The sequence below is a fragment of the Mesoplodon mirus genome (genome assembly GCF_964341445.2).
Source record: "Mesoplodon mirus genome assembly, chromosome: 5".
NCBI lineage: Eukaryota > Metazoa > Chordata > Mammalia > Artiodactyla > Ziphiidae > Mesoplodon > Mesoplodon mirus.
In genome coordinates, this window is record NC_138980.1 from 31,159,722 (window position 1) to 31,180,363 (window position 20,642).

Sequence of the window (20,642 nt, forward strand, 5' to 3'; positions counted from 1 at the left end):
CAAGTTGACACATTTAGATGAAATTTACAGAGGATAAAGTGCAGGTTGTAGGTTTTACAGAAAACTAAAGTACAAATGTATAGGGAAAGAGCTGATACTATTTTGAAAGCAGTTTTTTTTTTTTAAATCAAGCAAACAAGTTGATCAACCTATATTATAACTACATACAGGGTTAAAATAACATATTGCTTAATTTACTTGCTAAAAAACTTAATAATCACAGATCACATTCAAAGAAGTGTACATTTAAGACCACATAAAATATAATCTCCCCATAATACCCTTTGCTGATAGATCATATCTGATGCAGCGTGCTCAAATCTAAGCTAATATTTCAGGAATGACACCAATCAATAAATGGCATGGGTAGACAAAATGATCAAAGGGATAGAAAGAATTGGTATGGAGAAACACAGGGTGGATAATGGGACAGCAGTGTGGCAATAAATCTGGTCACGTCTGGATACAGTTCCCCAATCCTTCCAACCTTTTTCATCTTCATGCTTATTCTACAAGACAGGGACAATGTGAATAATATCCTAACTTGTTGTAATGCTTTAGGTTCATCAGACGTAACAGTCCTTACGCAAAGAAACGGGAAGAGTAGATACTTAAACTATGATTATTTTATCTGTTAGAAATAAGATGACCAAGCAGAGGTTCCAGGAAACAGATTCCAATTTAATCTAGAAGATTCTCAAGGCCTTTGAAAGCAACCATAATAGACTAGGCTCAAATGTAAGCTCTCTTTTTCAAGCATATGTTCATTGACCAAAGGTCACAGGTGTGATATAAGAAAGTAAGAATACAAAAGACTTGTTTAAGATGATTTGCAATTTCCCCCTCAACTCAAATTCTGTATTTTCTGTCCTACAGGAATCAAAGCCAAGAAAGTAATGATGCAGTATGGAGAATTATCTAATAAGAAAATTAAGGAGCTGATTTTTCTTTATTGTTCCCAACATTTCCTTAACACTAATATAATTCTAATTCCATTTAACTAATTTCAGTATAAAGTTGGAAATGAATCAATACAATTTTCTAGTGTCATACGTAGTTTTAGGAAGCATATATTGGACAAACAAGTCTTAGAACTTGCAACCTTACTAGTCCTGCTTAGTAACTTTTCTAGTTAACTGACAGGGTACTTCACACTTATTTTTGCAATACAGTTCTTAAATCTCAAAAACACTCACCTCCACCAAACTCTTTAGAACGAGATGCAGCACATGATTCAGTAATGTCATTCTCCAAGTGACCAGCTTCATAACACTACAAATAAGTAAAATGCATCATGTTTTACAAAGGAATAGAAAACAAACCCTTTATACTACGTGCCAAAAGCTGAACTGTCTATTGCCAAAGATACAGAATCTTGGCTGTTTTTAACAACTAAAGGAACAGTATAATAGTAAAGGGTTGAACAGAGACTTTGTGGGGAAAAGCATCAGATTTGGGGTTTTTTCATGCTCTAAAACTCAAAACCACCACATACTCCGGTGGGGGGACTACGGACAACGACTGGCTTACTCAGAGACTGCCTATATATAAAGCAGATATAGAACACTGCTCTAATTAAAGTGGGAGAGAAAGAGAAAAAGTATGTGCTTATAGACCCACCAGCTCAATTCTGTTCCACACCACCGTGTATTTAAAATCTTCCTTCTTAATGTTATACTTACAGCCACTGGATTTTACACACACTTATTTACTTGATGAATTCTAAATATTAAAAAGCTCAGAATCATAGAAAGTCTTTCTAATTTAAGTTGCTGCAAATTAATATAAATTAAAGCAACACAGAAACTAAAAACAAAACACTTAACATTGGGGATCCCCTGGCGGTCCAGCGGTTGGGACTCCACACTCTCACTGCCAAGGGCCCCTGGTCAGGGAACTAACTAGGATTCCACAAGCCACGTGGCATGGCCAAAAACAAAAACAAAAAAACAACAAGAAAAGCCTTAAACATCAAGAGTAATTCACTACACATTTTATTCCTCTACTACTAATGCTTGCATGAATTAGTTCTATTCCAAGAAAATGTCTTCTCCTACAAGAATAATATTCTTCATCATGACTGTAAAACAAAATTTAGTGGCCACAAAAGTCAATATAATGGATGCTATTCTTGCTATGAAGTTCCCAAAGTCTGAGATTAAAACATGATAAAATGTAGCTGTGAATTTCTGAACACTTATTATATACATTAATAAATCATAACAATGTTCCTCATGTTCAGTGTAGATCAGAGTCTTATGAAGTCAAATAAAATGAAGGAGCAAATGTTAGGTACCTAGTTAAATGGAACAAAACACTAGTAGACAAACCCACAAAATAGACTGCATAATTTAAAGAAAACTACCATCTATATATTACTTAGATAACCGATTTATACTTCATTGTTTAACACTCACCCAAAAGCTGTGATGCAAAAACAATCAGAATGTTCCCCAAACTACAGTCAGAGAATGATACAGAAAAAATTCTCATTTCTGATGTCAACAATTTCGTAAGTTAAAATAGAAATAACAGCATGCACATGCACGCACGCACACACACACACCCACACTACACTACATGAATAAAAATCCATCTGCTCTGCTTAGAATATAAAAAGGGACCTCCCTGGTGGTCCAGTGATTAAGACTCTGTGCTTTTATTAAGATCCCGCATGCCGCGAGGTGCAGCTGAAAAATAATGATAATAATAATAATAAAATATATTTTTAAAAAAACCCACAGAACTCTGTAAGTGCCTTGGACGACATGTCAAAGATGCCAGTAACTTACTTTATGCATAATCTGGTAGGATATGCATTAAGTCTGTGCACTCTTAAGTTACCACTACCTCAACAGACAATCCCTCTTTCTCTAACCCCACTGATTGATCCATCCAAAGACAAGGTGTGGCCTGCCTGGTAACTCATGGTGTAGTCCCAAGATGGAGCTGAATCATGGTTTCAACCTGATGGCAAAATATACCTCAAAGTAAGCAGGACCTTAACTGTGAAGTTGACTACGTCAGATAGCAGAACTCACTTCTAAAACAGAAAAGAGGTCACTTTTCTCCAGGGTCCAGGTCTAGCCATCACCAATAATTCTGGCTTTCTCTTGTTCTGGCACCAAATATGATGCCTATCTCCCTACCAAAAAAAGCTGAAATTCAACAGTGACAGTTATTAATTATAGCTAATGCTTAAAGAGACCAAAAGTATGAGAGACAGAGAACTGGATAGCTAACAGAGATTTTTAACTAATGGTTCTAAAACAATTGAACATCCACTTCAAAACTCCATCTCAAAAAATGAAGAACTGTATATAAATCAAAACCATAAAACTCCTAAAAGAAAACACAGAAAGTACATCTCTGTGTTGATGTGGTAGGCAAAGATTTCTCAAAATAGACACAAAATATAAATCATAAAAGAAAAAACAAACTTTAAAAAATTCTTTCTCATGAAAGACTAAGGAAATGAATAGGCAAGCATCAGACTGGGAAAAAACATTTAAAGCACATATATCTGACAAAAGATTTGTATCCCAAATATAAAGGCACTCCTAAAAAAGCAACCATAAAAACAATGAACAGCCCAATCAAAAATATAAGTGTGCTTGAACAGTCGTTTGATAAGATATAGGAATGGCCAGTAAGCACATACTAAGGGGCTCAAAATCAATAATCATTAGGGAATACAAATTAAAAACATGATTAGATATCATTTTATATCCACTAGAATGGCTAAACTTAAAATGACTGACAATCCAAATGCTATTAAAGATGTGGAGCAACTGGAACTCTGATATACCACTGGCGGGAACGTGAAGTTGTACAACCACTTTGGAGAAGTGTTTGGCAATTTCTTTAAAAGGGATATATTCAAAAAAAAAAAAAAAAGGATATATTCATGAGCCAGCAATCCCACTCCTAAGTATTTACACCACCAAGAAAAATGAAAATATATGTACACAGACTCAGAATATTCATACCAGCCTCATGATTAATAGCCCTCAAATGAAAAAAAATGCAAATATGCATCAACAGAAGAAAGGACAAGCAAATTGTACTTGAACTGCTACTGAAATAGCATCCTTGTGGATGTATCTCAAATACATGTGTTGAATAAAAGAAGCCAGTTAACAAAAACAAAACAACATATACGACATTCACGAACAAGCAAAACTAATCTATGGTAATGGAAGTGAGAAAATTTTGCCTCTTGAAGAGATGAGAATGGGGAGTTGAGTGAAAAGGGGAACAAGAAAACTTCCAGGGGTGATAGATATAGAGCATACTTAGTTTGGGTGGTACTTAACATGGTATATACAACTGTCTAGAGCCATCAAACAGAACAATTAAGATCTGTGCATTTTATTGGTGTAAGTTAAATCTCAAAGAGTTCTGGGACACTTTCGCCTATATAAATTAAAATTATCAACTAAATCATGCTTTTTATCCCCTTAGGGAAAAAAATTAACCCACAAACACGACAAGGTAAATTTCAGATTAGAAAACTGCACTTGGCAGAGCAAGGTCATGCAAATTAACACTATATTTTTAAAATTTTTATACAATTTTAAAGGTTATGCTCCATTTACAGTTATTAAAAAACAAATTAACACTATTTTTTCAGTAACCCAGTCCCAAAAACATTGAGGATTCAAAATTCATCTTATTCCTTCAAATCATTAACTTATATATACCAATTATAGCTCCATAAAGGGGCGGGGGGGATCATTCACTTAACTCTCCTGAATTCTTACTTTCAATGACATTTGCAGCACCTCACCTCTAGCAGTAAGACAACAGCCTCCCGTGACTCACCCTGTACAATACCATTAAATTTATCATCTGATTGCAAATGTCACTTCCACACTCAAAACGTGCAACTGAATCCCAGTTTCCCTGGCCCTTCCCATCTACCTCTGCCAACAATCTTGCGCAGTGGCTAAGATTTGAATAATATAAATCCAGGAGAGAAAGCACTGCAAAAGGAGATGACCACAGCCTTACTAGAGTGTGGGGTACAATGAGAGGATAGTGAGTTAGAGACACATTGTCACTGAAGGTTGCACAAACTGCAGAGAGTCCGGAGGGCAGAAGGTGAGTCTAAGAACAACCAAAAAGTCCATGTCATAAAACTGCTTTGAGAAGAACAAAGGAACTAAAGTACATAATGTGACTCTCTAAATAAGGTATAAAAACATAAATACATTAAATTTTACATTTACAGATGTGTGACTAACAAAAACTAGGGGCCTTAATATAGGATTAAAGGATAGAAGTTTTGCTACAGCTAAGGAAAGAATTCCATAAACTCTATTTATGATTTGATTACAATCTGCATTTTTTTTTTAAAGAAAAAGAATTTTTTAAAATAGGAAATCTGTGCAACCTACAACTGAATTTGTAACATATACACTGAGTTACTCCTCAAACACAAAGAGAGCAGGATGTATCCTAAGGAATCAATATCCAGTTGTCATCCATTATAGAATTAGAAAATCATTTTCTATTTCCAACTACAATTTAATGATGCCTTCTTGGCTAATGGAAACCAAGTTTGCAAAACTGAAGATCAAGTGTTTCTGCCTGGATTATAGCTGAGCAGACAGGGCAATGGCATAAGAGTAGGTTAGTGGCTTGTAGAGACAGAAGTGAAGTAGAAATCAGGTAAGAGGTTTTGAGCCCAGAAAAGAAATTACAACAAACACAAACTTTACTCAACTGTAAAAGCTTTTCTCATTTTCACTTGAAAAGAAAATCTAAAATCAAGTGATACACATGTCCATACAAATGCAAAACAGCCTCTTAATGTAGGATCTCTCAGATCACCAAGTGTACTCTGACATTCTATAATTTCTATGTATATGTGCACTGATGTCATAAGTATTACTAAAAGATTTGATTTTAAAATCCCCTATTTCCTGGATTCAACCCTATTTTAGAATTGACTAAAATAACATACCTTTTTAGTAAGGCCAAGTTCCCCTTTCTTGGGCATAAATCCAGGGTCTAAATCATTGGATTCAAGAAGTTTCTTAGTTGGTTTTCTCTGACGCTTACTTTCATAATTTCCTGAAATGCATGTATCTTTTCATTAGATGATTTAGAAACTGGGCAGAAGCTACTTTTTAAAAAACCTATATAAATACATATATATATATTTTTTTCTCATCACCATGTGGGGAGGGACAAGGTAAACATTTATTTATTCTAAAATACTAGTTAACATAAAACAAGAAAATATTTCTCAATACAGACACAAACTAATGTGAGGATGTTCTTATGTCAGAGTGTGTGTGTGTGTGTGCACAATTACTAAAAACCATATATGTTGATACATTTTTTAAAAATCACAAATGAATTAAGGGAGAAATCAAAAGGGCAAAACTCCCTTGAGAGCAATCAATTGGTGGTAAGAACAAAAGGAGAAGTGAGGTAAAATACAGCCTGAATTCTGGACATAAATAGACCAAGATTAGAATTCTTGTTCTGCTCCTAAATAAGTAAAAGACACTTGTTTGCTTTGTAGGACTGCTCTTATGAATTATATAAAAGAGCCTAATAACAGAGTTTGGCACATAATGGGCAATGAGGTGGTAACTATCTTTATTATTCTTTTTGATTCCACCTTATTTGATTATGCACAATTGGGATCCCTTTTTAAAGAATAACATCACAAGCTACTGGTGGGAATGTAAAAAAGTTACATCCAAAATTTTCCTTGGCTGACTACAATACTCAAGTCAGAAGGTTACTCCAATATAAAAAAAAAAAAAGAAAGAAAAATGTCAGAAGGTGAATTAGAGACAGTAAGTTTAGATACAATTCTCACCAGGTGACACGTTTATACAGAATGATAAAGTGAAAAGAAATTGGTAATTAACTTCAAGGGAGTATTCACACTCAGCTGCTTGCTATGTGTCAGGTAAATTTCTTTATACATTGCATCACAGTCTCCATTTTATACATCGAGGAAACAAGTTCAGAGGTTAAACAACTTCCCAAGTAACACAAAGACTGGTAAAGTCAGTATCTGAAGTATAATTTTTATGTGTTTACTCCACTAGTATGCAGTGCCCCTCCCCAAAACCCTGTTATCCTGGGTGTTGATTCACACTGTGGTTGATCAATAATCATGAAGAGCAGTAACACTGTAAAGAAAGTAGTTTTTTAAACATATGTCTTCCTGACAGTACACCAATTAATGGTCATTAACTATATCCAATTAGCCAGTATTAGGGATTTCCCAGAATCAAAGTGGGTAGTTTGCTGTACAGAAATACACTACTGGCTTTCCAGCAAAACATACTAAAATCTCCTGCTTCCTCTAATTATACCCACTTACATACTGAGACCCATCCCCATCTTACCTGGTGTTTTAACTAGCAATTCCTCAGACTCAAGGGCAGGCCGTGGAGAGACTTCCGGAGCCACAGGCACAGACAAGGTCAGCTGTGGCAACTCAGCATGTCCACCTCCAAGTTCTGACTGAGCCAAGGGCCCTTCCAAAAACGGAGCCTCCCTTTCAAGAACTGGAGGCTCTTCTTTGGTTGAAATCAAAGAATTCTCATCCACCTGTTTGTTCTGAGCACTAGATCGACACCGGGCTAAAAGGCTTTCCTCTTCACGGCGGGAACTTACCTATGGGCAAAAGATAAACGAGGAATCCATAGGCCAAAGTCATTATAATTTAAGTGTCAAAAAGAATAATGTACTCATAAAGGAATGAAATTCTAACACGTGCTACAAATGGATGAAACTTGAAGACGACACTACACTAACTGAAATAAGCCAGACAAAAAAGGACAAATATTGTATGATTCCACTTATATGAGGTACCTAGAATAGTAAAATTCATAGAGACAGAAAACAGAATGGTAGTTGCCAGGGGCTAAAGGTATGGGGAAGTGGGAAGTTATTTTTTAATAGACACAGAGTTTCAGTTTGGGGCCATGAAAAATTTCTGAAGATAATGGGTAGTGGTGATAATGGTAGTGGTTGCATAACGATGTGGGTGTACTGAATGCCACAGAACTGTACACTAAAAAATGGTTAAAGTTGTAAATTTTATGTTATATATTTTTTACTATAATTTTTTAAAAGGGTAAAAATGTTGTTGGATTGAGATACACTGAAGCTATAAAAATTCATTAAAGCCATAGTGATAATCTAAAAAAAAGAAAAAAAGATTCCCTAATATATCATCGATAAAAGCAGCTAATGATAAACTTCCAAAGTTGAGTTGGTAAATTAATGGGAAAGCAATGCATGCCTTTCATGTATTTCAGTACTATAAAATGACAGATTGACAGATAATATAAGTAGAAGAAATAATAAAATCTGAAAATCTCCATTTTGTAACCCCAAATGAAATTATTCATATAGAAAAGGATCTATAATTGATATTTTTTAAAAAACATCAGGGAAATGGCTGATGGGGAACAGGACATTCTCTTGGAGCCAAAGTAGTTATACATATACTGCTGCTTGATCAAAAGAGGTAAAACATAACTGAAAAGAGAAATCAGTTAGTCACCACGGTGAACTACTGGAGGTTAAATACCTTCCAATGTCATACAACATATGACACTTACCATGTAACCTAGCCAAAAATGTTTAACTTGAATCTATCAAACTGTTACTTATTAACTACTACCTAAAAGGGAACATAGACACAATCACACAAATCAAGAAGGCAGATACTCTAAATGTGTTGCTCTCATTGCTTACATACGGTCATGAAAAGGGGGGACTGTCCTGGATTTAAGGTGATTTAAGAAATGTAACAACCAGATATAATGTGTAGTCCTAGACTGGATCTTGGTTTGGATAAATTAAATGTAAAGGTTATGAAATAATTGGGGAAATCTGAACATGGATTTGTTATTAGATAAACTGACCTTAATAGATATGACCATGATAAATTGGTTGTGAAGAAAAATATTGTTTCGTAGAGGTGCGTGTTATTTAGGGACGTGGAATCAAAATATCTCTAACTTACTTTAAAATACTTTGAGTTCAAAGAAATTGAATTTAAAAATAAAGCATATAAGGTATTATAATATTTGTTTACAGAATTAGGATCATACTATTCTTTTTAATACCCTGTATTTTTTACTAAACATTTTATCATAACAATATTCCTAAATCATTAAATACATTTTGAAAGCAAAGGGGGAAAATATACTATATATACACACACTATACACACATAGTACATAGACTCATTACATTTCCTGTATAACTAGTACAGGCTAAGTACTGTGCCAGAAGCTGGAAATAAAAAACTGAAAAACAAGATCCCTGTTAAGGAAATTATTGTCCCATGAAGATAAAATATGATATTGAAGGGAAAATTGCAGTATCCTAAAAGAACTGATGAAAGGTTATTGAAATGGTGGAATGTACCTTGTGCACCTGTTCCTGTACCTTCTTTTGTTTTTTCTTAGGAGCAAATATCTGATCATATTCTTCTGTATATTCCAGAAGCCACTTGCTTGGCTTCCTAAGGCGTTTCTTCTCTGACCGCACAGCTAAAAGAGGAGAAACAAGTTCAGTATTAACCAAAAAGTTAGAGGGAAACCCAACGCTTTCATGCAACTATCTCTGTGCTTCCAAAGGTACAGAAACAGGAAACTCACAAAAACACTATGGCTATTTGCTATGGTTTATCCTATGCAAAATTTGGGAGAAAGGAGACTTTTGTTGCTCTATCCACACACAGCCCATCCGAAATTAAACTGAAACTAGTGTCCTACAGTGACAAAGCTAACATTAAAATATGGATTCTAAATCAGGTAAATTCATAGAAAACACAATGAATTAACATTTTAAATAACATCTCTCTGGACTCTCTGGACTATGCAGAATATTGGATGAACAGATGATAGAATATTTACCTAATCAGCACTACCACATGAATTTCAAAAGCATTTTACATATACTTTATATCATGGTTATAGTGAGTTTCACATTAGAAACATCAAAAATATGTAATTAATAATAATGTATACCATTATATCAATAACATTAAAAAAATGTATGCCATGTATGCCAAAGACAGAAAAGATAAAATAGAATATAGAATTTTGGATACTTTCTTAAAATAAAACAACAACAAACAAACAAAAAAACAACTCTTGTCATGTTTTATGATCAAAGTATCATGCCATTTTTCCTTGAATTAATGGTGAAACAAATATCTATTACTAATTTCCCTAAAAACTTCATCCCAGTTTTAATATACTTAACATGCTATAATCATTTTACTATACTGTAAACTCTTTGGGAACAGAGCCTAATGCCTACAGAACGCAGGATACAATCTACTCAAGAGGGCAGGAGTATTTCATCATGTGATGACCTCAGAGAAAGCTATTCCTGCCTCATTTGAATGTGGCAATACTGGTGTTCTCTCAATAAAAGAAACACAAAAGTAGAGACCAAAAAGGAAAGGTTACAGGCTCAGCAAGCTTGGCAAAGGCTCTTACTCCCTAACACATATGGAAACAAGCCATAAAAGCTTCATTAGGACAAGATGTAGAAAAGAATTTTTTACTAATTCTAACTGCTGTAATTTCACATTAGTAAACAGTAGTAACACATCATTTAGTTTATTTCAAGTTAATGTAAAAGGAGGTAAAAACTTAGAACCACATAAAAACCTGAATATGGATTTTTATAGCAGCTTTATTCAAAACTCAAAACTTGGAAGCAACCAAGATGTAGGTGAATGGATAAATACACTCTGGTACATTCAGACAATAGATTATTATTCAGCACTGAAAAGAAATGAGCTATCGAGTCATGAAAAGACATGGAGGAACCTTAAATGCGTATAACCAAGTGTAAAAAGCCAATCTAGGGCTTCCCTGGTGGCGCAGTGGTTGAGAGTCTGCCTGCTGATGCAGGGGATGCGGGTTTGTGCCCTGGTCTGGGAGGATCCCACATGCCGCGGAGCGGCTGGGCCTGTGAGCCATGGCCACTGAGCCTGCATGTCCGGAGCCAGAGCCTGTGCTCCGCAACGGGAGAGGCCACAACAGTGAGAGGCCCGCGTACCGCAAATAAATAAATGAATGAATGAATGAATGAATGAATGAATGAATAAATAAATATCCAAAAAGCTGAATCAACCCCAAATGTTCACCAACTGATAAGTGGATAAGTAACATGTGGTATATCCACACACTAGAATACTATTCAAACAATAAACTCATAAAATAAACAATAAACAATAAAAACTCCCTCTACACAAACACACACACACACGTGTGTGTGTGTGTGTGTATGTGTATATATATATATATATATATATATATATATATATATATATATATATATAAATAAAATTCCCCACCCCTAGCTCTTGCCTTACCTCATATATGTTACAGGGTCTGGCCCAGCACACAGGAACTAAAGACCCTGACACAGGATACCCAGGACCAAGGGTGCTAGGCCTGAGGTAAAGGACTCAGAGCATTGGGGACAGTTAAGGATGGAGGAATGCAGCACCCAGGGTAGTCAGCGTGGGAACCCAAGACATTGGGCGCAACTAAAGGAAGGCAAGGGTTGGGGAGCAGGGGACAGGTAAGCAGAGCCATCCATGTCTGAGGCCAGGGTGCCCAAGGTGCTAGGTGCACAGAATATAGGGTCCCGAAGACACAGGGAGTCAGAAAGTGGGATGTTCTAGGCATGGGGTACCCTAGATGTGGGATTTTCTTGCACGGGGTGCAGAGAAAGGTGGGGTGCCCAGGCACAGGATGCACAGGACATGGGGTATCAAAGGCACAAGGCATGCTTAGCATGGGAGTCCCGAAGTACAAGATAGGATGTGCAAAGTGAGGAGCACCCTGGGAATAAGAAGTATGACATCTGGGACATGGGTACCAACCCATATGGTGCTGGACACATGGCCATAAAGAACAAGATACTGCCACATGCCATGATATAAATAAACCACAGACACATTATGCTAACTGAAAAGACCAAGACACAAAAGATCACACATTGTATGGTTACATTAATATGAAACGCCCAGAAAAAGCAAATCTACAGAGATAGAGAGTAGACTAGTGGTTGCCTGGGACTAACTATAAATGAGAAAGCATGATCTTAAGGGAGTGGTGTAATATTCTAAAACTGATTTATGGGGATGGATGCAGAACTCAGTAAATATACTGAAAGACATTTGTTGAACACTTAAAGTGTGTGAATTTTGTGGTATGTAAATTATACCTTGAGCAAGTTTTCTTCTTTTCTTCAAAACAGTGATGTTTCCCAGAAAACGAGAGTACTAACAGCAACATCACTCTGCCCATACAGCTTATTAGCCCCTGTCATACCCCTACTCCCCTAGTTCTGGGACCTCAGAGGCAAAAGAACTTAAGGTGGGGAAAAAAGGCAAAAACCCAAACAACTCTTCATAATAATGGTTACTCAGCCCAAATTTCCTGTTGAAAGCAAATAAAAATGCTGTATAAAGTCTTTAAAAAACCACCGTAGGGACTTCCTGGTGGCGCAGTGGTTAAGAATCCGCCTGCCAATGCAGGGGACATGGGTTTGAGCCCTGGTCCAGGAAGATCTCACATGCCGTGGATTAACTAAGCCTGTGCACCACAACTACTGAGCCTGCGCTCTAGAGCCCGTGAGCCACAACTACTGAACCCATGTGCCACAACTACTGAAGCCCGTGCACCTAGACCCCGTGCTCCACAACAAGAGAAGCCACTGCAATGAGAAGCCAGCACACCACAACGAAGATTAGCCCCTGCTCACCACAACTAGAGAAAGCCCGTGCACAGCAACGAAGACCCAATGCAGCCATAAATAAATAAATAAATTTATTTATTAAAAAAAAATTAAAAACCACCTTAAAAGCAGCAAAAAACTGACAAAATTGTAAAGAACTACAAACCAAAAACTAATGGAAAGTAATAACCCAGGGAAACAAGTAGAGCCCTGAAACTGATTTTGTCCTGAGGGCTTTTTGGCCATCCTGTTAGGAGGCGGAAGTTTAACGGAGACTAAACTTTGGCCTCAAAGGGCTCTATCCTCAGAGTTACGGTGAAACAGAAGTAAACCACGTCACAACCCCCAGGAGACCACAAGGAAAGGTGCCTCAGCACAAAGTAAAAGGGGAGCAGGAGTGAGAACAAGTCCTTGAGAAATTGTGACTGGTCCTCCTGTGGATTTGCAGCCTGATGGGCCAGGAAAATTCAAGCCCCCATAAGAAAACTGTAAATTAATATATACATGTTAATAGAATAAACAGGAATAATCAACTCAATAGGCATAGAAAAAACATCTGAAAAACTAAACAAACTGGTACAGAAGGGAACTTTCTCAACCTGAAAGGCCACCTATCAAAATCATAGTTAAATGGTTAAAAACCAGCTGCTTTCCCCCTAAGATCAGGAGCAACACAAGGATGACTGTTCACTCTACTTAGCCTCAACAATGAACTGAAGGATCTAGCTAGGGCAATCAGGCAAGAAAAAGAAATAAAAGGCATCCAGATTAGAAAGGATGAAGTAAAACTACCTCTTTTGGCTGATGGTGTGATCACGCACATAGAAAATCCTAAGGAATTCACAATAAAATGATTAGAGCTAAAATATGAGTTCAACAAGGTTGCAACACATAAGATCAATATATAAAAATCAACTGTATTTCTATATACTAGCAATGGGAAATCCAAAAATGAAATTAAGAGAACAACTTTATTTATAATAGTGTCGAAAAAGGTTAAAATACTTAGGAATAAAATGAACAAAAGAAGTGCAAGACTTCTACACTGAAAACTACAAAACGTTGTTGAAAAAGATCAAAGACAGCCTAAATTAATGAAGAGCCATCCCTTGTTCATAGTTTGGAAAACTTAACATTGTTACAGTGGCAACACTGCCCAAACTGACCTACAGATTCAGCACAACCCCTATCTAAATTCCAGCTGGCTTTCTGGCAGAAAAGATAAGAAGCTCCTAAAAGAAATACAGAAATGCAAAGCCGAAACAATCTTGAAAAAAGATGAAGTTGGAGGACTCGCACTTTCTGATTTCAAAGCTACAGTAATTAATTACTACAAAGATTAAGACTTTGTGGTACTGGCATAAAGACACACATACATATCAATAAAAAATAACTGAGAGCCCAGAAATAAACCATCACATTTATGGTCAAAAGATTTTCAAACAGGGTGCCATGACCATTCAATGGTGAAAGAATACCCTTTTCTACAAATGGTGCTTAGACAACTGGATTAGGCAATGGGTACTTAGGTATGACACCAAAAGCACAAGGAACCAAAGAAAAAACAGACAAACCAGACTTCATCAAAATTAAGAACTTCTGGGCTTCAAAATATATAATCAAGAATATAAAAGGTAAACCCACAAAACAGGAGAAAGTATATGCAAATCATATCTAATAATGGACTTATATCTAGACCATGTAAAGAATTCTTACAATTCAATAATAAAAACACAAATAGCCCAATTAAAAAACAAGCAAAGGGGACTACCCTGGTGGCGCAGTGATTAAGAATCCGCCTGCAGGGCTCCCCTGGTGGCGCAGTTGTTGAAAGTCCACCTGCTGATGCAGGGGACATGGGTTCGTGCCCCGGTCCAGGAAGATCCCACATGCCACGGAGTGGCTGGGCCCGTGAGCCATGGCCGCTGAGCCTGCGCGTCCGGAGCCTGTTGCTCCACAACGAAAGAGGCCACAACAGTGAGAGGCCCGTGTACCGCAAACAAAACAAAACAAACAAACAAACAAACAAAAAGAATCCGCCTGCCAGTGCAGGGGGCACGGGTTCGATCCCTGGTCTGGGAAGATCCCACATGCCGTGGAGCAACTAAGCATGAGCACCACAACTTCTGAGCCCACGTGCCACAACTACTGAACATTCTGGCAGTTCCTCAAAACTTATACATATAATTACCAAATGACCCAGGAATTCCACTCCTAGGTGTACAGTAAAAATAAAAACACATCCACACAAAACACTGCACACAAATGTTCATAACAGCATTATTCATAAAGGTCAAAAAGTAAAAACAATCCAAATGTTGATCAGTTGATGAAAGAATAAATAAAACATGGCTTATTTGTATACTGGAATATTATTTGGCATTAAAAAGGCATGAAGCAAGAGCAGACAACAGCAAGCTGGCAGAATAGAAAGTTCCCACATTATTTCCCTCACAGAGATACCAAACTAACAATATATGCATCAAAATACCTTTATGAGTACTCTAGAAATCAGTTAAGAAGTTACAATACCCCAGGGCAGGTGCAAAGCCAAGAACAACAGCACTGAAATGGATTACAAGAGCCAATTCACTTTATCTGAGATTGCCACTCAGAAAGCAAGCACAGCTGAGCTCCCCCCCAAAGCTGGGGAGTGGAGGTGGGGATGTTCAACATTCCAGCTTTTCATAGGGCTGCCCAAGGGGCCGGTTTCTGTCTAACCTGACTGGGAGCACAAACAGAAGCCAGACAGTTTGGACTCCTGGGGGCACTGAAAACAAATGAAAGAGTGGGCAGCATGTTGTGGAACCAGAGGGCCTGTAGTGACACAGATGGAGGCCAGCAGGGCTTGGTAAGACTGGGAGAAGGCACTCAACTCTTGGCTTCTCTCTACAAAGGGAGGGAAAGAAGGGAGCATTTGGCAATCCAGATTTTTAGAAAACTGCCCAAGGGACTAGTATCTGTTTTGCCTGCTTCTGGGAGCTGACAGAGAGCCAAACATGCTTCAGATACCTAGGCACCACTGAGAATTAAAGAGAGTGAGAAAGCTTGTTGCAGTAGCAATGGCTAACCTGCAGTACTGCAGAAAAACACTAGAAGAAGCAAGAGATTATGAGCTCCTGAAAAAGAAATGGACAAACCTCTCTAAGTAGGAAATTACACAATTAGGAAATTACACACACAAGCCCAGAGAAGCCCATCCTCCAAAAAAGGTTCCAGAGGTCCCCAGAATCTCTAGCCAAGCTGATTGGTGAGTCTTCCCCTGTATGAAGCCAGTGTCAAACTCATAAAACTCAGGGGAAGGGGACTTCCCTGGTGGTTCAGTGGTTGAGACTCCGAGCTTCCACTACAGGGGACACGAGTTCAATCCCTAGTTGAACTAAGATTCCTGCATGCTGCGCGGCACGGCCCAAAACAAAGAAAAAAACCAAAAAATTCAGGGGAAAAAACTCATGAAGTACATGAAGAAACTAGGAAACATGGCCCAAAGGATCAAAATAAATCTCCAGAAACTAACAGAGATCTATGAATTATGGGAAAGAATTCAAAATAATTGTATTAAGGAAGCTCAATGATCTACAAGAAAACACGGATAACTATAAGAAACCATGAAAACAGTAACATGAACAACTGAGAGTATCAACAAGACAGAAACTATAAAAAGGAACCAAACAAATTCTGGAGCTAAAGGACATAATAACTGAATTGAAATTTTCAATAGAGAGATTAAACAACAGACTTAAGTATAGGACAGGATCAGCAAACTCAAACACAAGTCATTTGAAATTATCAAGTCAAAGAAGAAAAAAAATGAAGCAAACCAATACACACATTATGAGAGTTCCAAAAGGAGGAGAGAATTTGAATAAATTATGGTCAAAATGTTCCTAAATCTGAAAAAGGAAATGGGGCATCCCATATCAGAAGCTGAAGATCTCCAGCCAGAATGAACTCAAAGAGGCCCACGGTGAGACACATTATAACCAAATTATCAAAAGACAAAGACAAAGAGAATCTTGAAAGAAGTGAGAAAAGCAACTAGTCAAGGACAAGGGAACTCACATTAGATTATCAGTGGAAACCTTACAGGCCAGAAGAGAGTGGTATGATATATTCAAAGTGCTAAAATTTAAAACTTCCAACCAAGATTACTAATCTGGAAAACTGTCCTTCAAAAATGAAGATGAAATGAATTTTCTAAGACAAAAGCTGGGACATCCCTGGTGGTCCAGTGGTAAAGAATCCGCCTTCCAATGCAAGGGACACGGGTTCGATCCCTGGTCAGGGAACTAGGATCCCACATACTGCAGGGCAACTAAGCCCAAGCGTAACAACTACTGAGCTCAAGCACCTCAACGAGAGAGCCCGTGTGCCACAACTACAGAGCCCACGCACCACAACTAGAGAGAGAAACCCCACACACCACAACTAGAGAGAAGTCTGGTGCCACAATGAAGAGCCTGAGTGCCACAACTAAAGATCTCACATGTCTCAACAAAGACCCTGCATGCCACAACTAAGACCTGACGCAAACTTCCCTGGTGGCGCAGTGGTTAAGAATCCACCTGCCAATGCAGGGGACATGGGTTCAAGCCCTGGTGAGGGAAGATCCCACATGCCATGGAGCAACTAAGCCCGTGTGCCACAACTACTGAGCCCACGTGCCACAACTACTGAAGCCCGCATACCTAGAGCCCATGCTCTGCAACAAGAGAAGCCACTGCAATAAGTCTGCGCACCGCAACAAAGAGTAGCCCCCGCTCGCTGCAACTAGGGAAAGCCTGCGCACAGCAACAAAGACCCAGAGCAGCCAAAAAATAAAATAAATTAATTTTTTTAAAAAAAGGACCTGACACAGCCAAAACTATAAATTAAATAAATACTTTTTTAAAAAAATGTAAAACAAAAGCTGAGTTCATAACCACTAGATCTGCTTTACAAAAAAATGCTGAAGGGAGTCCTAAAGTTGAAACAAAAGGCCATTGGGGGGCTTCCCTGGTGGTGCAGTGGTTGAGGGTCCACCTGCCGATGCAGGGGACATGGGTTCGTGCCCTGGTCCGGGAGGATCCCACATGCCGCAGAGCAGCTGGGCCCGTGGGCCATGGCCGCTGAGTCTACGTGTCCGGAGCCTGTGCTCTGCAATGGGAGAGGCCACAGCAGTGAGAGGCCCGCGAACCGCAAAAAAAAAAAAAAAAGGCCATTAGGCAGCAACACCAAGGCATATAAAATAAAAATAGCTGATAAAGGTAAATATATAGACCAATACAATACTTTAATTCTATAATGGTGGCATATAAAGCACTTTTAAGTCTGGTATTGAATTTAAAAGACAAAAACATAATAACTATAATTATAAAACTATGTTAATGAATACACGTAATTTGTGACATCAGTAACAAAGTGCGAATGGGGAGATGTAAAAGAGTAGAGTTTTTGTACACAATTGAAGTTACATCGTTACCAGCTCCAAACAGTTTGCTATAACTATAAAATGTTTTATGTAAGCCCCATGGTAACCACAAAGAAAATGCCTACAGAAGATAAAATCAGAAAGAAATCAAAGTATATCAATATAAAAAAATCAAAGACATACAAAGGAGGGCTGCAAGAGAGACAGAGGGACAAATTAGCTGCAAAACAGAAAACAATTAAAATGGCAATAAGTCCTTCCCTGTCAATAATTTCCTTGAATGTAAATGGGTTAAACTGCTCAATCAAAAGACATAGCGTGGCTAAATGGACTGAAAAAAACAAGATGCAACTATATTCGTTCTACAAGGTAACATCACCTTAGATGTAAAGACATATGTAGACTAAAACCAAAAGGATGAAGGATATTACATGCAAACGAGAGCAGAGGTAGCCATAATTGGAAAAAATAGACTTGAGCCAATACTATCTCTAGAGGCAAATAAGGACATTATATAATGATAAAAGAATCAATTTACCAGGAAAATAAACAATTATAAACATATTTTAAAAGATAACAATCATAAACAATCAAAAATAAATATGTATGTAACATCAGAACACACAAATATATGAAGCAAACACTAACAGAAATGACAGGAGAAACAGAGAGTAAAACAATAACAGTAGAGTTTAGGGACTTCTCTGGTGAAACAGTGGCTAAGACTCCACGCTCCCAACGCAGGGGGCCCAGGTTCGATCCCTGGTCAGGGAACTAGATCCCATATGCATGCTGCAACTAAGAGTTCCCATGCCACAACTAAGGAGCCCGTGAGCCACAACTAAGACCTGGTGTAACCAAAATAAATAAATAAATAAATATTTTTTAAAAAGAGTTTAATACTCCACTTTCAATAATGAAGAGAACAACCAGACAGAAGATCAACATGAAAAACAGAGAACTTGAACATCACTGTAGACCAACCTGACCTAACAGTCAAATACAGAACACTCAACCTTATAGCAGCAGAATACCCATTCTTCTCTAACACACAGGGAACATTTTCCAAGATAGATCACATAATAGATCACAAAACAAGTCTTAACAAATTTAAAAATACTGAAATCATACCCAGTATCTTTTCCAATCACAATGGAATGAAATTAAAAATGAAGAGCAGTTGGGAAATAAAAAATTCACAAATATGTGGAAATTAACACTCTTGAACAACAAATTGGTCAGAGAAGAAATCTCCTCCCTCAAATTAGAACATACTCTGAGACAAATGGAAACAATAACACAATATACTAAAACTTATGGGATGTAGCAAAAAGAAGTACTAAAAGGGAAGTTTACAGCACGAAGTACATACATAAAGAAAAAAGAAAGATCTCAAATCAACAACCTAACTTTACACTCAAGGAATAAGAAAAAGAATAAGCACAAAGTTTATTTGCAAAGGGAAAGAAGTAATAAATATTAGTGCAGAAATAAACAAAATAGAGAATTTAAAAAAAATACAAACAAAACTAAGAGTTTGTTTTTTAAAGATCAACAAAATTGGGCTTCCCTGGTGGCGCAGTGGTTGAGAGTCCGCCTGCCGATGCAGGGGACACAGGTTCGTGCCCCGGTCCGGGAAGATCCCACAGGCCGCAGAGCGGCTGGGCCCGTGAGCCATGGCCGCTGAGCCTGCGCATCCGGAGCCTGTGCTCTGCGGCGGGAGAGGCCACAACAGTGAGAGGCCCGCGTACCGCAAAAAAAAAAAAAAGATCAACAAAATTGACAAGCCTTTAGCTAGATGGAGAGAGCGAGGGAGACACAAATAATGAAAACCAGAAATTAGAGAAGACATTTCAATGGAAGCCACAGAAACAGAATTTTAAGAGACTACTATGAACAATTATACGCTAACAAATTGGATAACCTACAAGAGTTGGATAAATTTCTAGAAACATGCAATCCACCCAGACTCAATCATGAAGAAATAGAAAACCTGTAGTAAGGAGATTAAATCAGTCATCAAAAACTTCCCAAGAAAGAAGAGCCCCAGGATCAGATGCCTCCACTAGAGAATTCTACCAAGCATTTAAATAAGAATTAATGCCGAGCCTTCTCAAACTCTTCCAAAAAATGGAAGAGGGGGGAGCCAGACAAATACACGCTAAAAAAAAAAAAAAAAAAAAAAAGACATACCAATATCCCTTATGAACACTTATGCAAAAATTCTCACCAAATTAGCAAACTGAATTCAACAGCAGCACTTAAGTTCGTGCCCTGGTCCGGGAGGATCCCACATGCCACGGAGCAACTAAGCCCATGTGCCACAACTACTGAGCCTGCACTCTAGAGCCTGCGAGCCACAACTACTGAGCCCAAGTGCCACAACTACTGAAGCCTATGCGCCTAGAGCCCATGCTCTGCAACAAGAGAAGCCACCCAATGAGAAGCCCATGCACCACAACAAAGAGTAGCCCCTGCT

At 37.9% G+C, this 20,642-nt stretch overlaps 1 protein-coding gene across 5 annotated transcripts in view; it reads right to left on the reverse strand.

The window, feature by feature from the left end:
- The window catches only part of NSD1 (nuclear receptor binding SET domain protein 1), a 127,151-nt gene that overhangs the window by 44,145 nt on the left and 62,364 nt on the right, over window positions 1-20,642 (reverse strand). For all 5 annotated transcript variants that reach the window (XM_082622697.1, XM_082622698.1, XM_082622695.1 and 2 more), the window contains 4 exons: window positions 9,415-9,539; window positions 7,377-7,647; window positions 5,969-6,078; window positions 1,197-1,272 (listed from right to left, as the gene is read on the reverse strand). In XM_082622697.1, the coding sequence (XP_082478823.1) occupies window positions 1,197-1,272; window positions 5,969-6,078; window positions 7,377-7,647; window positions 9,415-9,539 (582 nt within the window). The remainder of the gene's footprint in view (window positions 1-1,196; window positions 1,273-5,968; window positions 6,079-7,376; window positions 7,648-9,414; window positions 9,540-20,642) is intronic.